The sequence below is a fragment of the Centroberyx affinis genome, unplaced genomic scaffold (genome assembly GCF_046629955.1).
Source record: "Centroberyx affinis isolate AG114_WGS23_722 - 3 ecotype Tasmania unplaced genomic scaffold, CSIRO-AGI_Caff_v1 ptg004640l_1, whole genome shotgun sequence".
NCBI lineage: Eukaryota > Metazoa > Chordata > Actinopteri > Beryciformes > Berycidae > Centroberyx > Centroberyx affinis.
In genome coordinates, this window is record NW_027282241.1 from 76,429 (window position 1) to 99,528 (window position 23,100).

At 42.3% G+C, this 23,100-nt stretch overlaps 2 protein-coding genes across 4 annotated transcripts in view; both read right to left on the reverse strand.

Moving 5' to 3' along the window:
• Nucleotides 1-258: 258 nt before the first annotated feature.
• hapln3 (hyaluronan and proteoglycan link protein 3) lies at nt 259-7,463 on the reverse strand. Of its 2 annotated transcripts, none has more exons than XM_071544717.1 (5): nt 7,407-7,463; nt 6,200-6,356; nt 3,986-4,384; nt 2,811-3,113; nt 259-1,805 (listed from the first exon to the last, which is right to left on the reverse strand). In XM_071544717.1, exons 2-5 carry the CDS (start codon nt 6,327-6,329, stop codon nt 1,516-1,518), a joined length of 1,122 nt encoding a protein of 373 aa, XP_071400818.1. In that variant the 5' UTR covers nt 6,330-6,356; nt 7,407-7,463; the 3' UTR covers nt 259-1,515. The 2 variants fall into 2 exon arrangements, with proteins under 2 accessions (XP_071400818.1, XP_071400817.1); XM_071544716.1 differs by having other exon boundaries at nt 7,411-7,454.
• A 6,546-nt stretch (nt 7,464-14,009) lies between these two features.
• LOC139665633 (lactadherin-like) overlaps nt 14,010-23,100 on the reverse strand; it is a 33,462-nt gene continuing 24,371 nt past the window's right edge. For both annotated transcript variants that reach the window (XM_071544714.1, XM_071544713.1), the window contains 4 exons: nt 22,681-22,825; nt 19,988-20,172; nt 19,098-19,250; nt 14,010-17,744 (listed from right to left, as the gene is read on the reverse strand). In XM_071544714.1, the coding sequence (XP_071400815.1) occupies nt 17,601-17,744; nt 19,098-19,250; nt 19,988-20,172; nt 22,681-22,825 (627 nt within the window). In that variant the 3' untranslated portion in view covers nt 14,010-17,600. The remainder of the gene's footprint in view (nt 17,745-19,097; nt 19,251-19,987; nt 20,173-22,680; nt 22,826-23,100) is intronic.

Sequence of the window (23,100 nt, forward strand, 5' to 3'; positions counted from 1 at the left end):
TTCACAGATAAAAGACAGTTGAGATTGAGTGATGTATGATATTCACAAACCTAAGATTTTGCATTACAACTGCAAGTACTTTGGCAGTTAAAAAAATATTGAAATGCAATTATATGGTTATTCATTTCAATGCAGCATTTGAAGGCAGATGGAATATTTAATGAGATCTTTTCCAAATCCCCTACATTCTGTTAACAAATGTGCCTCACATATTAAAAAAAAGCATGTTTAAAGTCGTTTTTTTATTAATTTGTAGAAAATAGTACAAAATATGCAGCCATATATAATGATAAAAAGGGAAAAGGTATATAACTAAGCACTGTCTCTTCTTCCACAAGGGGTTTGAACAAGGTAGTTTAAACAACATGACAACACACCGAATTACAGAGATTCACTCATAACTTCTGCATTCTTCATCACAGACCACTACTCTCAATCTCCCTTGGAAAACTGAAAAAGAGATACGTTATACTTTATACAGCGGGATACACAGACATTTCAGGAGATGGACAAAGACTCTAGTATGTTTAACAGTGGCGCTCCTGTTAGTAAGACATATCTGTGGCGGCAGCAGCCCGAAGGTAAGAGAAGCGTGTTTTTACGATCGGGAGGTTCAAATCCTTGGGCCAGCTGGGAAAACCTGGCAGGGAAACACTGAGAAACACTCTCCCCTCTTTCAGCAACTACCGTCAACGTGCCCTTGAGCAAGGCACTTAACCCACAACAGCCTCCAGTAGAGAGGCCAACAGTAGGAGAGTGTGGTTGCACTGGGCAGCTCCCAGGTGTGACTGTATGTAACTGTATGAATGTGATGTACTGTAGGGCATCGCTGAAGAAGACCATACATGCCCAGGAAACCTTCCCTGAATAAATATAGGGTATAGATTAAGGATTAAGGGATTGAAATAGTTTGAATATGAAGACTTTGCTGTGTCTGAACACCTTCCCTGAGCTTGAAATGAATCACCTGTGAACTAAAGCTGACGGTGTGTGATACTGAAGAGGTGGTGTGTGTATCAGTGCTGGTGGGTCAATAAGTAGTCAATGAGTTGTTCACTCAAATTCAGAAACCGCCACTGCCACTTTAAGGGGAAACTAGCTTGAGGAAGGAACGTTTGCTGTCAACAAGACTGAAGCCAAGAACAAATTTAACAAACTTTGGAAAGACATTCTCCTTTTCTGCAGGATGTCTTTGTGGTAGGAACATGATTTACATTTTGTGTAAGTACACAAATATGAGTGGCCCCTAGAGTAACAGATATACATAATTCAAAACATGTTGCTGGTAGTAAAGTTCAACACAAAGACATAAGTTGCAGTCTTATGGAGGTGGAAAGTGATTAATCCAAATTAACTGACTTCAAAGTAGTTGGCTCAGAGACGACCGAACTGGCTAAAGCTACTGCTAACGTGCATCCAGGCTAAAGCTAATGCTAGCCTCCCATGTAGAGCTTTAAATCAGTGCATTGTGAGAATGGTTGGCTTGGTTTGTTTTCATCTCTTCTTTCCACTGAATCAAACCAAGGTCTTCCGATAGCAGTAGACGTTAAACTTCTGGTGCAGAGGGGGGAAACCGAAACTACGCACCCCTGGTTCTACCGGCCCGCAGTTAGCCCGGGCCTTAGCGATGGGGTAACGGACGCTCCCGTCAGCCAACCAGCCGGCGTCACAGCGGTCCAATCCCATCAGCCTCCAGGCGGCGTATATCTGACCCACTTTGGCAATTTGGCCGCCGTCATTGTCACAAGCCTGGACCGCCTCTGTGAAGTTCAGCTGCAGTGGGTGTTTTAAGAAGTACACAGTCCCTATAGCAAGAGAGACAGACACATCAAAACATGTTATCACTCAATACTTTGTGACAAGGTGTCAGTTCATTAAAGGGAAACCAAACACAGAGATTACTTTTCAGGTTGGACTGCCATCTACTGGTTAAAAGGATCATATTGCAGTTGCAATCTGCTATTGGCTGATCTTGGTTACCTGTGATGCAGGTTAGCTGTTTTGTAATGGTTTGTCACAGATGGGCCAATAGCAGCTAAGATCAGCCAATAACAGATTGCAGTTGCAATAGCATGCTTTTAACCAGTAGATGTCAGCCCAACCTGAAAAGTATTCTGTTTGGTTTCCCTTTAAGAAACTCATAAGAATATATGCACATCATGCATCACGCTCCAACAATTAATGAATGTTTGATCTGTAAAGGCCAATTTTGCTTATTGAAAAGTGAGAAACATTTGTTTGAGTATTGTTTTTGCACAGAGCATCATCACCTAATCTACATGGAGCCTTATCAAGATCAAGCCATCAAATTATGAACACAACTAAAGTGTGGAAAAGTCCCTGCATCTAATAGAATTTAACAACAAAACTTCCAAACCTGCTTATATTGACTACATTTCTGACTGATGACTGGATCAATGTAATAAATTATTACATTGATATCACCATTAGAAAATGTGCAGTAGAAATGATTAATAAATTATTACATGTGGGTCACCAAACTCAAAGGGAGCATTGGTCTTAAATGCTCCTTTGATGTGTTTTTTTTTGCATCCAAATAAATTCCTGGCAGTTTTTGTTTGATCTTTGCTCTCCATTATGATGATAAAAACGACAAGATCAAATTTCACTCACACAAAGGTATGGCAAGTGCCACACCTTGCCATACCCAACTGATGCTTTGTGATACCATGCACCTGTTGTAAATAGATTAGTAAAGAGATTGTGTCATGTTTTGACTATTTAGGTTTAAAATAGTGCCCACACATACACACACACACACACACACACACACACATACACACACTGACCCTTGACAGAGGCGGAGAAGCAGAAAGCATCAAAGCGGTGGAGGAGTCGATGCCGTTGTCCGTAGCTACGCAATCCAGGAGCTAAGTCCACGCCCCCGCAGCCCTCACGCGGCACTGTGATTGGATACTGCACCGTGCCATCAGCCAACCAGCCGGCGTTACACCAGTCCAGCCCCTCATCCCAAGCTGTGAAGAGCTGCTCAAACGTGGCCAGAGTGGCGTCCTGCTCCTCACACGCCTGCTGGGCCTCCAGGAAGTTGAAATGGTAGCGTCCTTCCTGTGAGAAGTAGGGGAATACCACTCCTATATGGGGGGGGGGGGGGGAGGGTTAATAATGACACTTTGAATGTGCATACACAGCAACACACTCTCAAACACATTTACAGATACTTTTGGGGAGGCAGGCAGGGTGATCTGGTGATTAGAGAGACTGTCCTGTAACTGGAGGGTCAAAAGTTCGATCCCCACAGTAGCCAATGTGCCCATCCTTGAGCAAGACACTGCTCCAGAGGTGCCACTTCTGGTAGCCCGAACAGCCGCAAGATGTCGCTGCAATTTACATGCTTCTTGAGTCTGAACTCGACCCATTTAAAATCTTGGAGGGAATCTTGTCGACATGTGACTGTTTTGAAATTTGTTCTGCACATGCTAGAGGCAGTGCCGGCACGTGCCTCATGGACGCGGAGAGCGGTGCCTGCGGAGGAAGGTGAATGGTCAACTTGGACATGGAATTTTCCATTTCTTTACACATACATCTGTGAGTGCCTATTTTTCACATACATCTGTTTTATATATACTCCCAGAGGAGGACACTGAATCAGATCCCGTCTCCGACCAGCTGCTTCTTGCCGCATGGTATGTGGGAACGAGAATGCAAGATGCAAGTGATTGTAAATAAGTTGCAGTGACATCATGAGTCAGTTCAGGATAGGCTTCTGGTTGCCTTAGCACTCTGACTCCTCTGGTGAAATGTATATACAGTATGTATGCAAGTTTCAGATGGGTATGAAAAGAAACACATTTCTAATTACACTGTAGACTGAATCTAGCACACCACACGTAAATTCTTCAAATTCCTTACTTACCACTTCAACCTCATGAATCCACCTCGCCCATCACACACACACACACACACACACACACACACACACACACACACACACCCCATCCCTCACCCCGCAGCTCCAGATCCACCGTGACGCTCTCGTCCTCCAGACCGTCGATCACCTCACAGCGGTATCGGCCCGTGTCGTTGAGGTGCAGCTCGTTGATCACCAGCGACATGTCCCCCGGCGCCGAGCGGCGCAGGCGCACGCGGCCCCGGAAGCTGCCGTAGCTGCGGTGACGGTTGCCCATGGCGACCATCACCTCGGTTTCCATGGCGGCGGCCGCGGGGGAGGCAGGAGCGTCGACGGCGTTGGCGGGCAGCCAGGACCACTTGACGCGGGTCCGGCGGGGCGTGTTGAGTTCAGGCTCGTAGCGGTAGTGACAGGGAAGAGTGACGCTGCTCCCCCTGGAGGCCGACACCGAAGGCTGCGGGGACTCCACATGCAGACGCACCCCGTTGAAGTAGACTAGAGAGGACAAAATGTGTAAATAACATATCAGTTAATTTTTTTTAGCATGTTTCATCTCCTTGGACTACCTTTTGGTTAGATACATTGCCTAATAACTCAAAAATCCCAACTGTATAATGATGATTAACGAGGTAACCATTATACTTTTTGACCCACAGTACAATTGTTTGGTTACAAAACACTTGAATTATGCTGCATGGAGAAATGTGATGGACATTTTATGCTTTTTTTGTAGTTGTAAAACGATGAAAGCTTGATGACTGGATGACTGAATTGTCATTTTGGGGTGAACTATTCCTTTAAGACTTACTTGGACAACCCCCTATCCAATAGCCAACACACACACACACACACACACACACACACATACAGGGCTAGACCTAGTAAAAACAGAAACCCACATCTATCACCAGCACAGTTTGTTTTGATGACCAGACTGACAGTCTAGGCTCCAAAAATTACATGCTGTCTTCTCCCCACATGTAGGTTAGGGCATCCTGCCAGTCAGCTGTGTTATGATGTATACAAATCATGCAGTACACACACACACACACACACACACACACACAAACTTGCAAAGCTCTCTCTCTCAGACTCACAAACACAAGCACATACACACACACACCCACTCACCCCCCTCTACCATGCCTGGTTTACCAACACCCTGTACCGCCAATCACCCTGAGATACTTCTGCACATACTGTACATACTGTCTTTAGGCTACCTGAAATAGTTGTGGGCTACATTTAACTGGGGGAGTACTTGACAGGGCAGATGCACCACAGTCTATGGCAGGGGTTCTCAAAAGTTTCCATGTCACAGACTCACAAATCTAACATTAGGGCCATGGAGCCCATTGGATCAGATTTTGTCCCAGGAAACCCCATATGGGACGATTTTTGTTACTGTACACTGTTGTTCTATACTGGATATGAGGAGATGAGGAGACGCAAATTGGAATTTTTAATTAGACTGTAACAAAGTTTCTTGGAGGCAGATCTGCTCTGGAGGCAGAAATAATCTCATTGGTTGAGTTTAACCTCAATGGGCGGAGCCAAGAACCACAGTTTTTCTAGCTAAGTAGCATTAGACTAAAACCCAGTGAAAAGGGCAAGGGAGAGGGGAGGCAGTTAATAATATAAAGCCTAGCGCTCCTGCTACTAACTGAAAAAATACATTGTATTCATACTGAGTTATCTAGGTTAGCTAGTTAACCTGACCTTCCAAATTCAAACTAGCCTATAGCTATCTAGACAGTAAGCTAGCTTGGTGACTATCCAAGATATAATGCCATGGTAGTGAATGAATGAAAAAAAAAAAAAAAAAAAAAATCACTGGAGTTATACTTTTTGTTTATATTTTGACCAATGTTCCATATTTGCCAGTTAGTTAGCTAACTTGCGCTCCAAAAAAACGGTGGTTCTTTGGCTCCGCCCATTGAGGTTTAACTCAACCAATGAGATCATTCCTGCCTCCAGAGCAGCTCTGCTTCCGAGAAATGTTAATCTGCCATATGATTAGCATTCATTCTCATTCTTATATGTCTACATTCTCTAATTGGGATAATCTATCTTGAATTAAACTAGAGTGAAATTAAAACTATTCCTAATTTTGTTGGGGAACCCCTGCGACCTTCTCAATGACCTTCAAAGGTCGCCGAACCCCACTTTAAGAACCACTGACACAGGGTCAAATGGAGATCACTGGCAGTACAGGTAGGCTATACACCCCCCCCCCCCCCCCCACACACACACACACACACACACACACACACACACACACACACACACACACACACACACGGGACCTACTCTCTCCGTTGCCGTTGCCGTTAGTGATGTCCTGGTAGTAAAAGCCGTTGTTATACCGGCGGATGCCCTGGCCGCCGGGGACCAGCAGGTACAGCCAGGCGGCCAGCAGGGGGCGCAGGACACGGAGCATGGCGGCTGTCTGGGGCGCTGACTGACACTGCAGAGCCACGGGTAAGAAAATAAATAAATACATAAAATAACACTGACCTCTGATCAGTGTTGGTTGTGTATTCAGCTGTTCTCTCTCTGTTGGGGAAGTCACATATCTACTACTATACAAAAGCCTATTTATGTCACATCAATTAGACATCAAATAGTCACAATTCAATTTAGTCCAATAAAACGTTTTGGCATGAAAGCAGATTAGTGCATGTCAGATATGCACTTTCATTCAGACGAGTTCACATCAATAAACAAAAGAAACAAATAAGACCCTTCCCAAAGTTATCTACAGGCTATTATATATGTATACATTGCAATTGAAAAATAATCACACTATGTTAATAATTAGGTCAAATAGTACGGTAAAAAAAAATGTATACGAGGCTAAAGGGAATTCATTAGGAGACATGATTGACAGTTTGCTTTTGAAGTCAATCAAATTACACACTGATAAACTCGAAATAGTTTTGTTTGATCTTCAATAATGGGAAACGGGAGGAAAAAACATGAGCTGCTGCTGCTTTTAATCATTTTTTCTTTTTACTAATCTTCAAATTCCTCCATGTCTATTTAGAAATCCCGTTAATTTATAGGCTACACTTTACTTGAAGTGCATTTAGATGCAATACAAGAAGATTATAAGCCCGTTAGAAGCAGTGAGAAACTTTTTTCACAATATAATCATGAGACAAACATCAGAAAATCACATTCAGTTTAATATTATATTTTAATTTTACGGTTTCCCCACAAAGTATTCAACCTCCTTAATCTTTTAGACATTGATCTGATTATAACAACTACCATGCACTCAGACTGTGCTTAGGCTATAATGCGGTTATGATGTCTTATAAAGCCTTATGAGCCACTTGAAGTAAAGTGTTACCAAAGCTATCCCTTTACCATCTGAGTTATCCCATCGACTAAAATTCAAGCCCACAGCCTGGTTGAAACATAAATGAACTATCTCAGGCATTCCGCTAAATAAGTTAACGCCTATTCATGGTGGGAAAAAAGCCGTAAAAATCGTCGTAAAAACCGAACTCACTCACAGATAAGCTGCTCTCCGCCCAGCGTGGCTTCAGTTCATCTTCTCGGTATTCTCTGCTCTCTGCTGACCGGACAGTCCTGCCATTGAATAGAGCGCGGGGTGACGTCACGCGACGAGGCATCCCCTTTGAAGTGAGTGGCGCTCGTAAAAGTGACGTCATCCTCATCCAATATGAATATATGAAACAACAAACGATACCAATGCCAGTAGCAGTACTAATACTAATACCAACTAAACAGCTATATTTACACAGCAAATGAGACAAGGACATATAACACTACTATACTAATGACAATATAATACTAATAAAAAAACATGCAACACTAATTGTGATACTAATGCAAATACTAATGCTGATGATACATACCAGTACTAATAACAAACTAAACAGCTATATTTGATGAACAAATTAACATACTGTATAATGATAATAGTGACACCAACACTAATACAACTACCAATACTCATACTCATACTAATACTAAGACTAACACTGTAACACCATATGAGCCCATCTTGCACCCAGATGTATCCTGACTGTTACTCATGTGGGCTAAAGTTAATGGGGGTCATGTTGGCCCAGTTTGGCCCCTTTCTAAACCCAGCCACACTAAAACCCCACTAAACACTCCCAACAAACACCAGTGGCTCCTCAGTGGAACCTGCAGACAAACCCAATCAAGGCCCATTTCTCTTTCTTTAACCCAAATGGGAAAAGCTGGCTGTGTAATACATGGTAACACCTATAACTGTACAGGAGTTAAACAGCTTCATGTAAACATTCTTTCACAGCAGTAGTAATGCCGTGACAATTTTATTAGGGTTTGTTCTGTTCAAAAGGAAGAAAGAAAAAATACTGATCAACAGTTTACAATGCAGGTGTATTTTTACTGCCTTTTTTCTGCATGATGCAACCCAGCATGCTCCGACTCTGAGCTAAGATGTGAAGAGATTTTCAGAATATGAATCAGGGCTTAAATGTCTAATATAAAAATCTGTGTTTGTAAGTTGCCCTGGAAATGTCACTGAAATATGGAAAAAATGTAAAAATTTGAAATGTGGTATGTTGGAGAAATCTTGTAAACAAGAAAACCCAGTAATTATTCTGCACATTGTGTTTGATCCAATACAAACACTGACAAATAATGAAAGTTGCTTATTATGTTCAGATCATAACTTTTCAAACAGAAGCATTATCAAAACTACAGGTTAAAGCTGCCAACTCCTGTATTTCTGGTATGTTGAGGCTGATTAAGCATATTCCATGCCCGTGTTTTGCCACGGCCTCAAATAACGGCACAAATATTGCCACATGAACTCGTATTTCAGTCATGAGCTGAAATAATAGCAGCCGTGGTGGAAAACAAAAGCAATTCCAGTTCTCCGCTGGGGCCGAGGAGAATGTGCCACTCCGCCGCCCCGACAGCTGAGTGAAGGCTGCTTATCACGCTGCAGATGGGAGCTGCCCTCCTGACACACACACACACACACACACACTCTCACACACACACACACACACACACACTGCAGCCCATAGAGCTCTGGAGGAGACATGGGCACACACACACACACCCTCTCTCTGTTTCTCTCTCTTTCACACACTTAAGCTGTCAAATTTCAACCTTCCACACTGTTTCTCTCTCTTTCTCTCTCTCTGTCTCTCTCTCTCTCCCTCTCTCACACACACACACACACACACAAACACACACACTCACTCACAGACACAGACACACACTTTGTTTCTTTCTCTTTCACACACTTGCACTGTCAAATTTCAACCTTCCACACTGTTTCTCTCTCTGTCTCTCTCTCTCTCTGTCTCTCTCTCTCTCTCACACACACACACACATACACACACACACACACACACACACACATAGAAACACCCTCCCTCTCCCATCCCTCAGAAGAGCCACACCACTCAAACGCCCCAGAAACCATGAAGTCCTGCAGCTCTTTGAGCCCCGCACGCTATGGTTTCCTCTGCGGTTCGCCCTCTGTTTTTCTAGTGTGACTGACTGACATCCAGCAGACATAATAGAAACTCTAGACCACCACTATTTGGGGTGGAGGGAATGGGGATATGGGTGGGGTGGGGGGGGGTGGGGGGGGGGGGGGGGGTTAGGGTTAGGGTTATGGTTAGGGGGGTTGAGGAAAAAGCTGCCTCAAGCCCCCGGAAAACAACCAGGATGTCAGGGGTTTCATTCCAAATCGCTGTTATGGTCAATGTGGGAAAATGATCAAAACACTGATCAGTCAATATGTTGATTTACTGTTGTCTCACACTTACTGCAACATATCCTAAATATGAAGTGGAATGACTTATTTCTAATATTGATTCCAGTTTCAAAATAACATTATTTGGTAAGCAACGATCTCACTAGTTAATTACTTTAACAGTATTCCATAATATGTTTCCCTTTCATTCCAGCAGTCATGCCAAATTATCCCACTCTCTTTCTCTCTTCATCTCCCTCTCTCTCTCTCTTTCTCTCTATCAGTCTTGTTTTGACCTCGTCTCCTCCTCCCACCTCTCTGCCCAAACCTGATCATCATCTCCACTCCCTTCCCTCCATCCTTTCATCCTCGCTATTCCTCCTTTTCTCTCTTCCTTTCCCTGTTCTGCCTTTCTGCTCCTTCACATCCTCGTTGCCACAACCTCATTCCTCCACATCTCCTGTTTGTCTGTCCAATACTTCTACTACTAGTGTTGTCTACTACTACTATTGCACTTTTCTCAAGAACAACACAGTTACATGGTGTTGCAATGAAACATCTGATCTGCCTTTTCATCTCCTTTCATCAGCTGCAACACAGTCTCAATAATTCTTATGAACACAGATTACGTGTTTTGGACAATTTATATGAAGATGATGCTCTTCCACCATGAAAGGATTATGTGACAGTAGCACAAACTGGAGACACCATTCACTTCACCTGTTCATCATGTAAAATGGGTAGCAAACAGTTAAGTTTAGGCAAGTAAAGGTAAAGCTTAGGGTTAAGGTTAGGCAGCTAAAACAATCTGGTTAAGGTTAGGTTAAGGTTTTGATTAAATGGTTAAACATTTCTATTTCAGCATCAAACTGCTGCCTGTTTCTAGTCATGTCTCTCTAACATAATACTTTTGTGGTGGTGTGGTGATTTGCCTTTTAAGACACTGTCGTCATCTTCATCGTCACAACATTTCATGAGACCAGGCTGATCCTTTCATGCTAAACCTTCCTCTCCTCTGATAACAGCCTTCCCTTCCTTTTCCCTTTCCCTCCCTCCATCATTCCGCCTGCCTTTTTTTTTTCTCTCTCTCTCTCTCTCTCTCCACCCACTTCCCTGCAACATTTACCTTAACATCTGAAATTTGGGTTTCTAAACTAAATATTTATAATAGGTAAAAAATGTGCTTGGCAAGAAAATTGTTGTTTCCAGCTGTATAATAAAGTCTGGAGTTTCCTTTTATTTTGAACTTTAAACAAGAAAAATCTGTTTAGATGCCTTTAAAGGGAATTTCAAGGCTTTTAGAAGCCGGTCCTTTTTCTCAATAATTACTAAAATTGTTTGGACGTTTGAAAAGTTTTCATATATCGCTTACGAGTCCTCTGAAACAGCTCCACAAGTAATTGTTCCTTTTACAACAGCTTATGGATATAAAGAGAGCGGTTTGCAAGCAAGGAGAGAAGTTATTTTATTCCCAAATGATAATGAAACTGTCATAAGATTTGTCTTAAGAGGGATCATGATTAGTCATCAACAGAACAAGCTTTTAAAAAACCTGAAACTTCCCTTTAACCTGACTGTTTCTCCAGCCCCCACTCAGCCAGTGTGACAAGCATTTCCCCTCCCTGTGTGTCTCCAAGCCATTATCTCCCAGTGCGTTTGAAGAGACCAGCCACTGCTCTTCCCAAAGCCCCAGATGAAAGCTTTTGGCCTGGGGCCCCAAATACCAACAGCCCCTGTGAACTGCTGGGTGACTGAGGCGTCTGAGGGCTGTAATTTCTGCAGCCAGCAGCATTCAGGCCCAGGGAGGCGAGTTTGGCTTGGACCTGCAGCCCAGAGAGGAGACATGAAAGGAGAATAGATGAGTGTGAACGTGTGTGTGTGTGTGTGTGTGTGTGTGTGTGTGTGTGTGTGTGTGTGTGTGTGTGTGTGAGAGTTGTGGTGGTTTGATTGAAGAGCCCAGCGGTTGATCGTGTCAGTATGAACAGTCATGCTGTCATTAGCAGAAACTCCTCACAGAGAGCACTGTTAGTCACTAAAGGTGTGTGTATGTGTGTGTCCGTGTGTGTGTGTGTGTGTGTGTGTGTGTGTGTGTGTGTGTGTGTGAGACGTGTCAGCTTGACTCAAATGATTAGAGAGGATGCCTTCAATAAAAGGCCAACTTCAGAGTGAAATGCAGGGCAGAGGGTGACAGCTTTCAAGTTGATTAAAAGATAGAGAACAAAATGAGCTGTAATGACAAATAAACACTATAATTTCACTTCTTTTTTGTTATTCAATGACGCAAGTTCTGCACCAACAAAACATAAAATGCAGAAAATAGGATAAACTTGTGAACATGACAATGGAAAAGCTCTTCATCTACTGTCAAATCACACAAGCAGAAATACCAGCGGGGTTTTTTTCCCTCTAGGAGACTTTATTCTTGGAAATTTTATTTGTGTTGGTGCATACCTGACCTAAAATAGCAGTTGTTTTCCAGGAGTGGATCCTTCCTGAAGAAGCCTCTGGTTCCTCTAGTTTCCTGCCTCCTCTGGCACGACGCTCCTCTTTCCCCGGCCAGCTGTCAGATGAGGAAACCAAACAGAAGAGAAGAAGCCTGGCACAGCGGTGATGGAGCTGCACTCAATCAAATCACATTCCCTGAATTTTCCATGACAGCTCTAGGACATATTGCCCAATTTACATAGGAAATATTTGTCAGCATCCATGTTGCGATGTGGCATTTTTGTGTTGAATAACTGTGTTGACTGTCCCAAGTCTTGTTCTGGCCGACTACAACTAACACTTGAGACTTAAGAAATCAGCAGATTTGTAGTTGCTTTTATTTCCTTCAAAGAAAACTAGATGTACGAGCGGCTAAGCTCTATAAACACTTTACTGGTTTAAAAATAAGAATTTGAACATATTTTCATGACATTTCCACAACTTCTTGGATGAATGTATCATTTCCCATAACTCTTCCAGGCCTGGAAAACACAATTTTCATATTTCATTAAATTTTGAGGTTTTCCATGACCGTGGGAACCCTAAATCTTGGAACTGCTCATAGTTTCTTCCTCTGATAGCAGAGTAGAACATTCTGGGAAAAAGATGTGTCTGTTTCTTACAGGGAATAATACATTGCCCATAAATAACTGATATTTATTGCTCAATTATTAAACACAGATGATTACATCCTCTAAAATCTTACTGTTTTGTTAGAAATGGGTGGCACAGTGAGTAGTGAGACGGTTTGAAGCCTCTGTCTCGGCCAGCTCCGCTCTGCTGAAGTGTCTTTGAGCAAAAAACACCGAATCTCTACCAGCTGCAGGTTTCTGTTCTGTATCTGACCCTGACCTCTGACCTCCCTGTGGAGGGGCCAAGCAAAAAGTGAATTTTCCTGCAGGGATCAATAAAGTATCACATTATTACCGCCAAATCTGGCAACACAAAGGAATCATCAGGGATTTACAAAGACCTTGGGCAATTCTGCCGAGACACTGCAGAGGTACAGCTGACCCAATCTGGCAACCCAGCCCTTAGAAATGTTGATTGGCGCAATTTAAAGGAGTAATAGACACAAACAAAACAATCAGCACTCCATTGGACCTTGGTTCAACTACTGTATGAACCGCCTTCCTCAAGCTGTAAAGAGGAAAGGACAACAGGCAGGCAAGACATAATGGAGATTTAAAAGGGGCACAGAGGAGAAAGCCGTCATTAGGTCCTTTAACACTAAAAACTTTAACACTAAAACTGCTGGAACCTCCAGAGGAAAAACAGCTGCTCTGTTGGGGAAGCTGGTAACTACATGGAGATTATATGACAACCCTTGTCTTACATGATAATTACCTAGTATTTACTAATTTAGCACTCATAAGGCAAGACAGACTTTGGCTAACTCTGCTGGATTTTCCCTGTATCACTTTGTGCCAAAACACTGCACAAAAACGAATCCACCAAAACAGCAAAGTGGCTCCTCCATCGCTGTGGAAGATAATTCAGCCTCCACACGGCGTCACAGGGTGAATTTATATCCATATGACTGTGCGGCTCAAAGAGATACAAAGAGATTTTTCCACTTTAGTGTGACCTCCACAGAAATGTAATGAGAGGGGGGGGGTTTGTGCCCTCCGTGGGTGAAGATACCTTTAGAAGATTGCATCGCAGCAGAAAGGGAGATTAGGCCCCGAGGGTGTATAAATGCTAAATAGGCAAAACGGCCCACAATGCCCTGCGCTTTTGATCCTCCACCTTTTTAAAATGGAAAACGGCTCCAATGAATTCAGTGCTGCGATTAATATCTTTAATCCTAAGTATTCCACTCCACAATATACAGGTAAAGCCTATTGCTGTGCCATTCAACCCAGTTAGAATCAATTACACCAGTCTTTCTGTCCGTTTTTAAATTCTTTATTTATTCTTCATCTTAAGATACAAAGGCCAAACATAAGGGAATCCTCTTAAGAAACATATACATGAAGAAAACAAAAAAAAAAAAAGCTTCAAATCCAGTCAAAATACTGTCAGGTCTACAGTCAGTATAGCAAGAAATGAACTCTCATAATACCATAAAAACACATCAATGTCATTTTTTTTTTTTTTTTTTTTAAATCGATCAATCATAGAAAACCTGAACAGGAGGGAAACAAGATATCTACAATAACGTGAATGTTGATAAACGCCTAGAAAAAAAATAAAAAGCTATGTCACCGATAAATCCAAATCAATTCAACTGAAACTGAGAAATCCTAGTCAGTACAACGCATGCAGACTTGGATAACATTAGGCGACTGCTTTTGGAACCGTCTGCAACAATAATAAATATTGTACAGTGTTTGACACTAGCATCCATCCACAACCTCTCAGTGGCACCTCTATCCCCCCCCCCCCCCGTGCATTTCTAAGTACGTTGCCCCCTGTTTTGCAGCGACCTACGCTATGAATTAATATTCATTCTCATCAAAACTAATACAGTATAATATTGCACAAGCCCATAATTCATAATTCATGGGGTGGAAAGGTTTAGAATACTGTGACTGGGGCGACAGAAGCGGATGATATGGCGTACGGTCGTGCCGCTTGTCCAGTGGAACCGTAAAAAATCAGATTTAATTTGGTTTCTCTCTTACAGTCTTATCAGCGGGGCCACAGCTTTCAACCGGCTGCATAATTTTGGACCCGAAAAACGGATGGCAACGGCTGTGTCTGCTGCAAACATTTACATCAACTCATCTGAACAGATCACGGTAACAAAAAATAAAAAATAAAAAATAAAAAGTATGGTATATATATGTACATCACGTGGTAACACTAGACTGCTGAACAGAGGGATTTACCCAGTTTTTGATAACCTACGCCGCTGAAAAGCTTTTCTATGCAGGGTGAACAAAGAAACCAAATCATCAAACTGAGTCTTTTTTTTTTTTTTCGCCGCCACTTGTAATAATTAATATGTTTTACCGTTTGTTTTTCAACGCAAAATACTGTTTTTGGTTTCCCGATATTCCAACTGTACAAAACACAAACATCAAAATTTGAAAAGTGCCGTTAAAAGTAAAGTGAAAATGGGCGTGAAACACACGTGAAAGCACAGCCAAGTGAGTAAATATCTAGGGGGTTTGTGGTGTGTCTTAATGACGAGCCTTTCAGTAGCAAATATGCCTCGAACCAAGACGGTAACATCCATCAGTACTCCTACACACGCAGCCTCTTCACCGTTTTTTCATCTCTCAGTTTACAATGCTAGTCAATTAGTGATAAACACATTACTTTGATTATTTATTTGATTCTGTTGTTCTAGCAAAAGACCAGGATGATGCACAACACCAAGGTGAAAGCAGTCTATCATTCCAAAGGTTTTTTTTCTAGGAATCTGGAAAAAATAAATCAAGTTGTTCAGAACTACAGAAGTGGTTTTGAGAATCACGAGTTCACGTTTATCCTACAAACCTCTCCACACATGCTTCTTCTCCTAATCCCTCTACTTGAAAAAAGACACGACTGATTAATGAGACGTTTACTGTAATTTACTAGACTAATCAACCACCATAAATGTGACTTCTTTTTTTTTTTTAAATAATCCACCTCATGAACATTTGAGACACCAGCTGCTGTAGCAGCCAATAACACAGCACCTACTGATAATGCAATCACTGCCTTTGATGTTATAAAACTAAATATAATAAAGCTGATAAAGTCATTATAAAATCCTGAAATGATGATGTAGAAGCAGTATCGCCAATATTGTATCGATTCACTGACTGGTGATAACATGTTTTGGCTGAATAATGTTGAGAATTTAATACATTAGTTACTGATAATTACATTGAGCAGGTAATCATTTTTTGGTTGAATAATGTAATATCAATCCATGATATAATAGCACACTCAAATCTCAGTAAATGGCTTTTATTTATTGCCTCAAGTGCAATAAAGCGTAACACTTCAGCTCGTTTCTCTTTGCTATGGTCCAAACTCTTTTTTTTTGTCCTGCCAGTGTTTATAGCGCACTCTTTGCCAACGGGGGTTTAAATTGTCTCCTCTAGCTTTAGGCTCACATCCATTTGGCCCTGAAATTACTCATTATATCCGGAATTCATAGAGGTGTACTGTCTTCGGTCTGTCTTTCTGTGTGTTTTTCATGTCAGTCCACCATATATTTTTCAAAAAAATAAAGAAAGAGAACAAAAACCAGAGGGCCAGTTGGCAGCAAATTGAATCCATGACCCTGATTTGGCCTAAAGAGGTGCAATGAGGGTGCGGCCTCTCACAGAATTAGACATAACTCTGTTAAAGTGGGTCCAGGTGTTGGTACGCATGTTCATTAAAGGTATGGAACCATGTAAATAGAGGGATTTTAGCTCTTATGTTATTGGCTGCTACACACATATATATATATATTTTTTTTACTTCTTAAGTCTTATTTCTTTTTAAATCTTATTGAATACAATGTTCACACCATGGATGTTGCCATCTTAAGCAGCTCAACCACATGTAGGAAAGAAAAAACAAGTCAAATATGAACTGAGGATCATTTCTGTCCAAACCACTGCAGGGAAATAGTAGGATTACTGTACCACACACGGCTATCGTTAACGGGATACCTTGAGAATTTTAGTATTAAGTTATTTTTCCTCAACACACTTGTCAAAATATGAACAGATGATATGAATTTGTAAGCTTAAAAATGGCTTCCACACTGAGAGCAACAGGCACGCTACCCGCCGGTTTCCATGAGGAAAACCTGGTTTATGTGCCAGTGGAGTGAAATTAAGTTTGGCGACGTGCCGATTCACTTTTTCCCCCGTGAAGAAAAATAACCAACCAAAATCCCCAAACTGTCAGCGTATCCCTTTAATATTCTGTCTGTTGAGGGGGAGATAAAGTGTTCAGGTGTAGGACGTGTGCAAGCTAGTTAAATGGAGCTTTATGTACATCACCAGCCGTGGGTCTTGGAGGTTTCAATGTCCCAGGTAGAACTGATCCAGGTTCAGAGTCCAGACAGCACCAGCTGACTCAGCAGTAGTCCGTTACCCCTAACCCCTGACCTGGGATCAGAGACTCACCACCTTTGAACTAGACAGGAGGTGGGATAAGAGCTGAACAAACAAACAACGCACACTTCCTGTCTTCTTTCCTGGATGTGATCACAGATCTAGTGCAGCTAGACCGGTGTTCCCGTCACGCGTTGCTTATTTTAAACCAAACAGACCGAGTGATCTATCCAGGAAGTGAGCGAAGAGGGAAGTCTGACCCCCGGTAACAGAGGTTAGGGGTAACCTCTCCCACCTCCAACCAGCCGGGGTTAGGGTGGCGGTGTGCTACTCTGGTGTTTGCTGCCCCCTAGGGCTGAGAGCAAGGCAGTGCAGGCGTGGCTCAGGAGGGAACGAGGGGAGGAGGAGGAGGAGGAGGAGAAGAGGAGGGGTGATGGGGAGGGGAGGAGGAGGAGGAGGTAGAGGAAAGAGTGGGGGGAGGAATCGAGGGCGGGCGGCGCTACTCGTCGCAGCCCAGCAGCTCCATCCGCAGGGTGATGCGGTCGTGCCACGCCCACGGCAGCACGCGCACGTAGCGGGCGTAGAACGGCGGCTCGAAGATGTTCTTTTTGTGGACGTTGTTGTCGCCGTTGCCTGGGAAGATCTGGAAAGAGGACAGCACTTGTTGGACCAATTATCATATAATCTACATAACAAAAGGTGTAAGTGTTTTTTGATACTGCTCCTTTATTAGATGACCAAATATTAACAAGGAGAATACCAGCGTCATTTAGAGTTACAGCACATTTACTACTGTCTACGCCTAGTTTACATTTCCCCCCACTCATTTTGCAACGCATGCTGTATGTAATTAGATTTTTTTTAACATTTACTCATTTTTCATCTTTTTACAAATACAAACTTTAGAGAGTCAAACCTAATTTGAAATTAACTGCTGCTGATGTGACAATAAAGTTTGTAAGGAGACATGTATTTAAGGGATTATTTCCTGGAGGAGACTTCCACTGGGTGTCAGCTGATTGACAGTAAGAAGAGCGTAACTTAATGCAGCACTGGTATGAGAAACAGAAACTTTGGCAAGACCAAAATAAGGCTTCATGTTCCCTGTGATGGATTCTCTCGCTCTGTGGAAGTTGTTTTTCATGATGTTTAAGAATGAATGGCAGCAACTCGCTTCTTCTGAAGAGAGGAACATGAGCCTTGATATCTCTAACTACACCGACTGTGTGCAGACACCAGTAGAAATAATGGAAAGGAGAGGGGGTCCTAGACCACTGGCACAAACTTAAAATCAAACAAAAGCCTAAACAAAACAGTATTATCCTGTAAAAGATGGGTTTAAGTCAGATAGGAGACTGAACTTCAATGATAAAAGCTTCATGAACTGAACCAGGGCAAACTGTCACAGGTCCAAATCCTTGACTTTATCTCTCCATTTGGCCCGTTTTGTTGTATACCGATGCACATCTGGCAGGTAAATTGGTTTTTGGATGCAATATAAAGATTAGGAATGAAAGGATACAGACTACTAATCAAGCCCAATGTCAGCATAATTGGTTCCAGGTGTGTAGAGAAGTCAGCTGTAACCTTAACTATCACTCATTTCCTGTTTTTAACTTTTCCTTGAAGAACACAAAAACAAACAACATTATGGCCAAGCCTGTATTCTTCACTTTTGTTATTAGGACTAGATCATGGTATTTTTTCTTTGTCCCCGTATGTTTGACTGCTGTTATTTTGCTTGACATTATAATGCTGAAAACTATTTTTTTCCATTTTTTTTGTCCTTTTATTCATACATTTCCACATAATATGTTAATTTCCGTTTGCTTATTTTGCTTATTTGCTATATTTGTATTTATTTTCTATTTTATTCCTTAAAGTATCCTATCATTTTGCCGCTGCAATTTCTCCACAGTGATCATTTGACTTTAATTTGTATTTAATCTTATTCTGACGTGTGAGAGTTTGTGTTTCTGGGCTCGGCTGGACTGACCTTGTCCATGTTGGTCTCGTCCTTCACCAGGGTCCAGGACTGTCCGTCGTCGCTGTGCGCTATTTTGAAGGCGCTGACAAACTGGACGGAGCCGAAGTCCTTGGCCCCCTGGGTGACGATACCTGTGATCCTCTTGGGAGACTCCAAGTCCACCTGAGGACATGAAGAGGCTTGACGTTACAAACAGAGCGGTGGGCAAACAACAGTGTGCATGGTTGAGTCACATAACAACGCAAACTAAACTTTAAACTGCGCTTCAGAAGCCCCACATGTAAAACAAACAGAAGAAAGATTGGTTTTACTCCAGAAGACTTGTAAAGATGTAAAGTCTATATGCTGTGTCTTTCACACAGGATATAGACTGATAAATGCACTCGCACTTTGGACAAAATTGCATAATATCTATGAATATACTGTATTTTTATTTATGTTGTCTTGCATTGCTTTTGCACTTTGGTCCAGAGAGGAACGACCTTTCGTTCTGCTGTATGTTTTGCATATATGGCGGAATGACAATAAACTTGAACTTGAAAATAGAATAATAATATAATGTAAAAGTAAAACTGGGTGTACGTTGAATCACTATTGCATTATATCAATTGGTGATAGAGGATAGCAAAACATATGTTTATTTATATGTAAATGTTTCAGATTATTACTTTAACCCCCATGTCATACCTGCACAGGTATGACAAATCTAATTATTGCATAGACAAATAGGCCTAAAACATCCTCTGATTACAGTTTCACAAAGTTTTTAAGCCTATTTGTCTATGCAATAATTCGTTTTTTTTTGTTTTTTTTTAACTACCCAGAGATTTAATCCCATTAGCTGCAGCCCTGCCCTGCCCCCCCCCCCCCCCGCCCCCCCGCCCCCCCGCCGCCTCTACCTGCAGCCACTCGGATCGGTTGGTGGTGGCGGCGGTCCAGGCGTTGGTCTTGCCCTGCTTGTCCAGCCGGGCGTAGTGCGGGTGCCAGGTGAAGGCCTCGATGCCCCAGGTGCGGAAGGTGCTGGAAGCCGTGATCTGGCGGTCCGACACCAGCCGGGACTTCATGCCCATCGGCTCCGAACAACCTGCCGTGTTTGAATACACTGCGGAGGTGAGACCAGGCGAGGAGAGACAGAGGCAGAGACAGAGAAAAGGGAAGGAACGGAAAGAGAAAGAGAAAGAGAAAGAGAGAGAAAGTATGATAGACAGGGGACGGACAGGAAGCGGCCAAGGCCAGCCAGCCAGCGGAGTGAGGCAGCAGACAGACGGACAGAGACGATGATGTGGAAGACCACAGTGATAGATGCAACAGAAGAGATATGCCATGCAGATGAATGGGCAGAATGAGGCTGACTTGTCTGACATGACAGAAACAAAGAGCGCATTCAACTCTTTGTTTCTACAACTATGGTCCAAGTTGATCAAACCCACATTCATTATGGAGTTAAACAGAGATCCTCCACTGTTCTGTAGTTTACCCTCAAAGTCACAATCATTTCACATCTAAAGAGTATACAGCCAAAACATCAAACAAATACTTATATAATCAATAAGGCTCTAAGTCTTTTTGGTAAGAGTGTAAGGGCCCTATTTAAACGATCCATGGCGCATGGTCTAAAGCACATGTGCATTTAGGGCGTGTCCAAATCCAAATTGCTAGTTAAACGACGCACAATGTGGGCGCAAAGTAAGGCTCAGGGCGCAAAGGGGTTGTACTAAGTCCCTTAATTAATCATAGGTGTGTTTTGGGTGTAACATGAACTCAACCAATCAGAGTGTCATCTCCCATTCCCTTCAAGAGCCAGGTGCGCTTGCACCTTGGCACATTGCTATTTAAAATGGCGGATTCGGCAAGTTGGAGAAACAAACGGTTTTCTGCTGAGGAAACCGATCTGCTCGTGTGCGATGGCGATGTGTGTGTGTGTTGTGCGTCGGGTGAAGGTAAGATGCCTTTGCAGTTAATTTTCATGACTTTGTTGGGCTGTGCTTTTTACATGTTTACTGTGTTGTTTTTCTTGGTTGTAGGTTGCGTATTTAGCAATTTGCAATGTGTAATGATGGTTAACGAGACATGCACGTTTGGCACTGCATAATGGTGAAAGCATATGGCAATTTGGCAACAAAACGCATGTCAGGAACAAAGTAAAGTGCAAATTTTCATAGTCGATGATCCCATTTTTCTATTTTGCATGGTAAAGCTGTGTGTGTGTCTGAGAGAGAGGCAGCTTTCCGCTGCCTCAAGATAGCAATGCACCAACAATGCGCCTGACCACACCTCATTTTAAGACCAACACGCCCATGGGCGCAAAGATGGGGCAAGTACATCTGCTATTTAAACAACATGGGCGCTGGGCGTGAAAATGACAACTGTGTCGGTTGGAAACTAGCAATGACACTTGCGCTGCACTCTGCGCCGCTTTCGTTTTACAATACTGTTTTCATACTATTGTTTTGCACTTGAATGATTCAATCAGTGAAATTTAGTACTTTTTGACAATAAAATCAAAACCAAGTTGTTTTGGTAATGTCTTTTCCAAATCTTTCTTCTTACATTATCAGTAAATGAAGAGTTTTAAATTGACATATCCAACCTTTGAAAAATGCTAACACCTCATAATTAATCAACTCTGGTGATTTTTTTTAAGGATAGAAGTCTTTGTTGACAAAATTATAATTATTTGACACCGTGGACCTTCTGTATATTGGAGGAATAATTCACTCTTTTTTTTTCTAAATTTGATATATAGCATTTTGGATTACAACTCTACTTACTTTTAGCTAATGAAGCCTGTTTGTCTGGGATTGGAGAAGGACCAAAACAGACTCAGACAACACATGCATGTTGGGATTTCAAGCCAGAGAGACGTGTGTGTGTGACCCCAAACCAAAACAAGCTACAAATACAACAAACTTGCAATCATGCACAAACCGGAAAGCATGCCTGACGGGAGAGGAACAGACAATATCTGATCACTGTTAGACAAACATCAAGAGAGACGAACATCCGCCAGTGTAATGAGGCCGGCAAGTTGGCAAGAGCCACACTGGCTTCTGATAAAAGGAACAGCGAGATGAACAGACATTTGTTGCAGCAGAAAAGGCTTAAAAGAACCAAACATTGTGTTGGCCTGCTGGGACGACAACATTTAGATGATGAATATGACTAACACTTTCTCTAGATCCAAAAAAAGTCTCTGAATCATTTGTACCCTATGTATCCTTGCCAATATTTCCATAGCAAAATATGTCCATGTGGTCTTAATAAATGAGTTGAAGGATCATCTTGGAACAGCCTTGGATAGGCAGCAACGATGTCGCTGTGAGTGTTGAAATCAGAGCCTTTGAATTATGATCAATCGCCGAGTGTGGGACTAAAAATGATTAGCGAGGAAACATTCAGGGTGGGAAAATGACTCCAAACACCAGCTGAATGGCTATTAGACAGTTATGTTCCTGCCTTGGTAACAATGCTTCCCACCTGGGGGTTCGACTGAAGCTTGGTTCAGTCGCTACAAAAAGTCAACAAACTGGAAACAAGCAATATGCGGATGCACATGAAGTTTGTGTGTGTGTGTGTGTGTGTGTGTGTTTACCGTTGATCTCACAGCCCACCAGCTCCATGCGCAGGGTGCAGGCCTTGCGACACACTACGGGGATGATGCGGAGGAACTGGGCGATGATTGGCGGGTCAAACAGGTTGGTCTTGGTGCCGTCGTTGTCCCCATTCCCCACAAACACCTACAAGACAAGGGGATAGTTAGCAAAATGTTTCTACTGCACTATTATCAATATTATTATTATTATTTTTAGCAGTAGTAGTAGTAGTGGTAGTATTTCATGCAGAATTTTTGATGTATTCCCAACAAACCACAAAGAATTTATAGTATGATCTAAAGCAAGAACTTTTTTTCTTTGTATCTCTTTTTTCCATAAGAGTTCATAAACAAACTCAAACTGCACTTGTCTGATCAACACTAAACATATCAAAGAGACTTTTCCCCGTAAAAGAATAC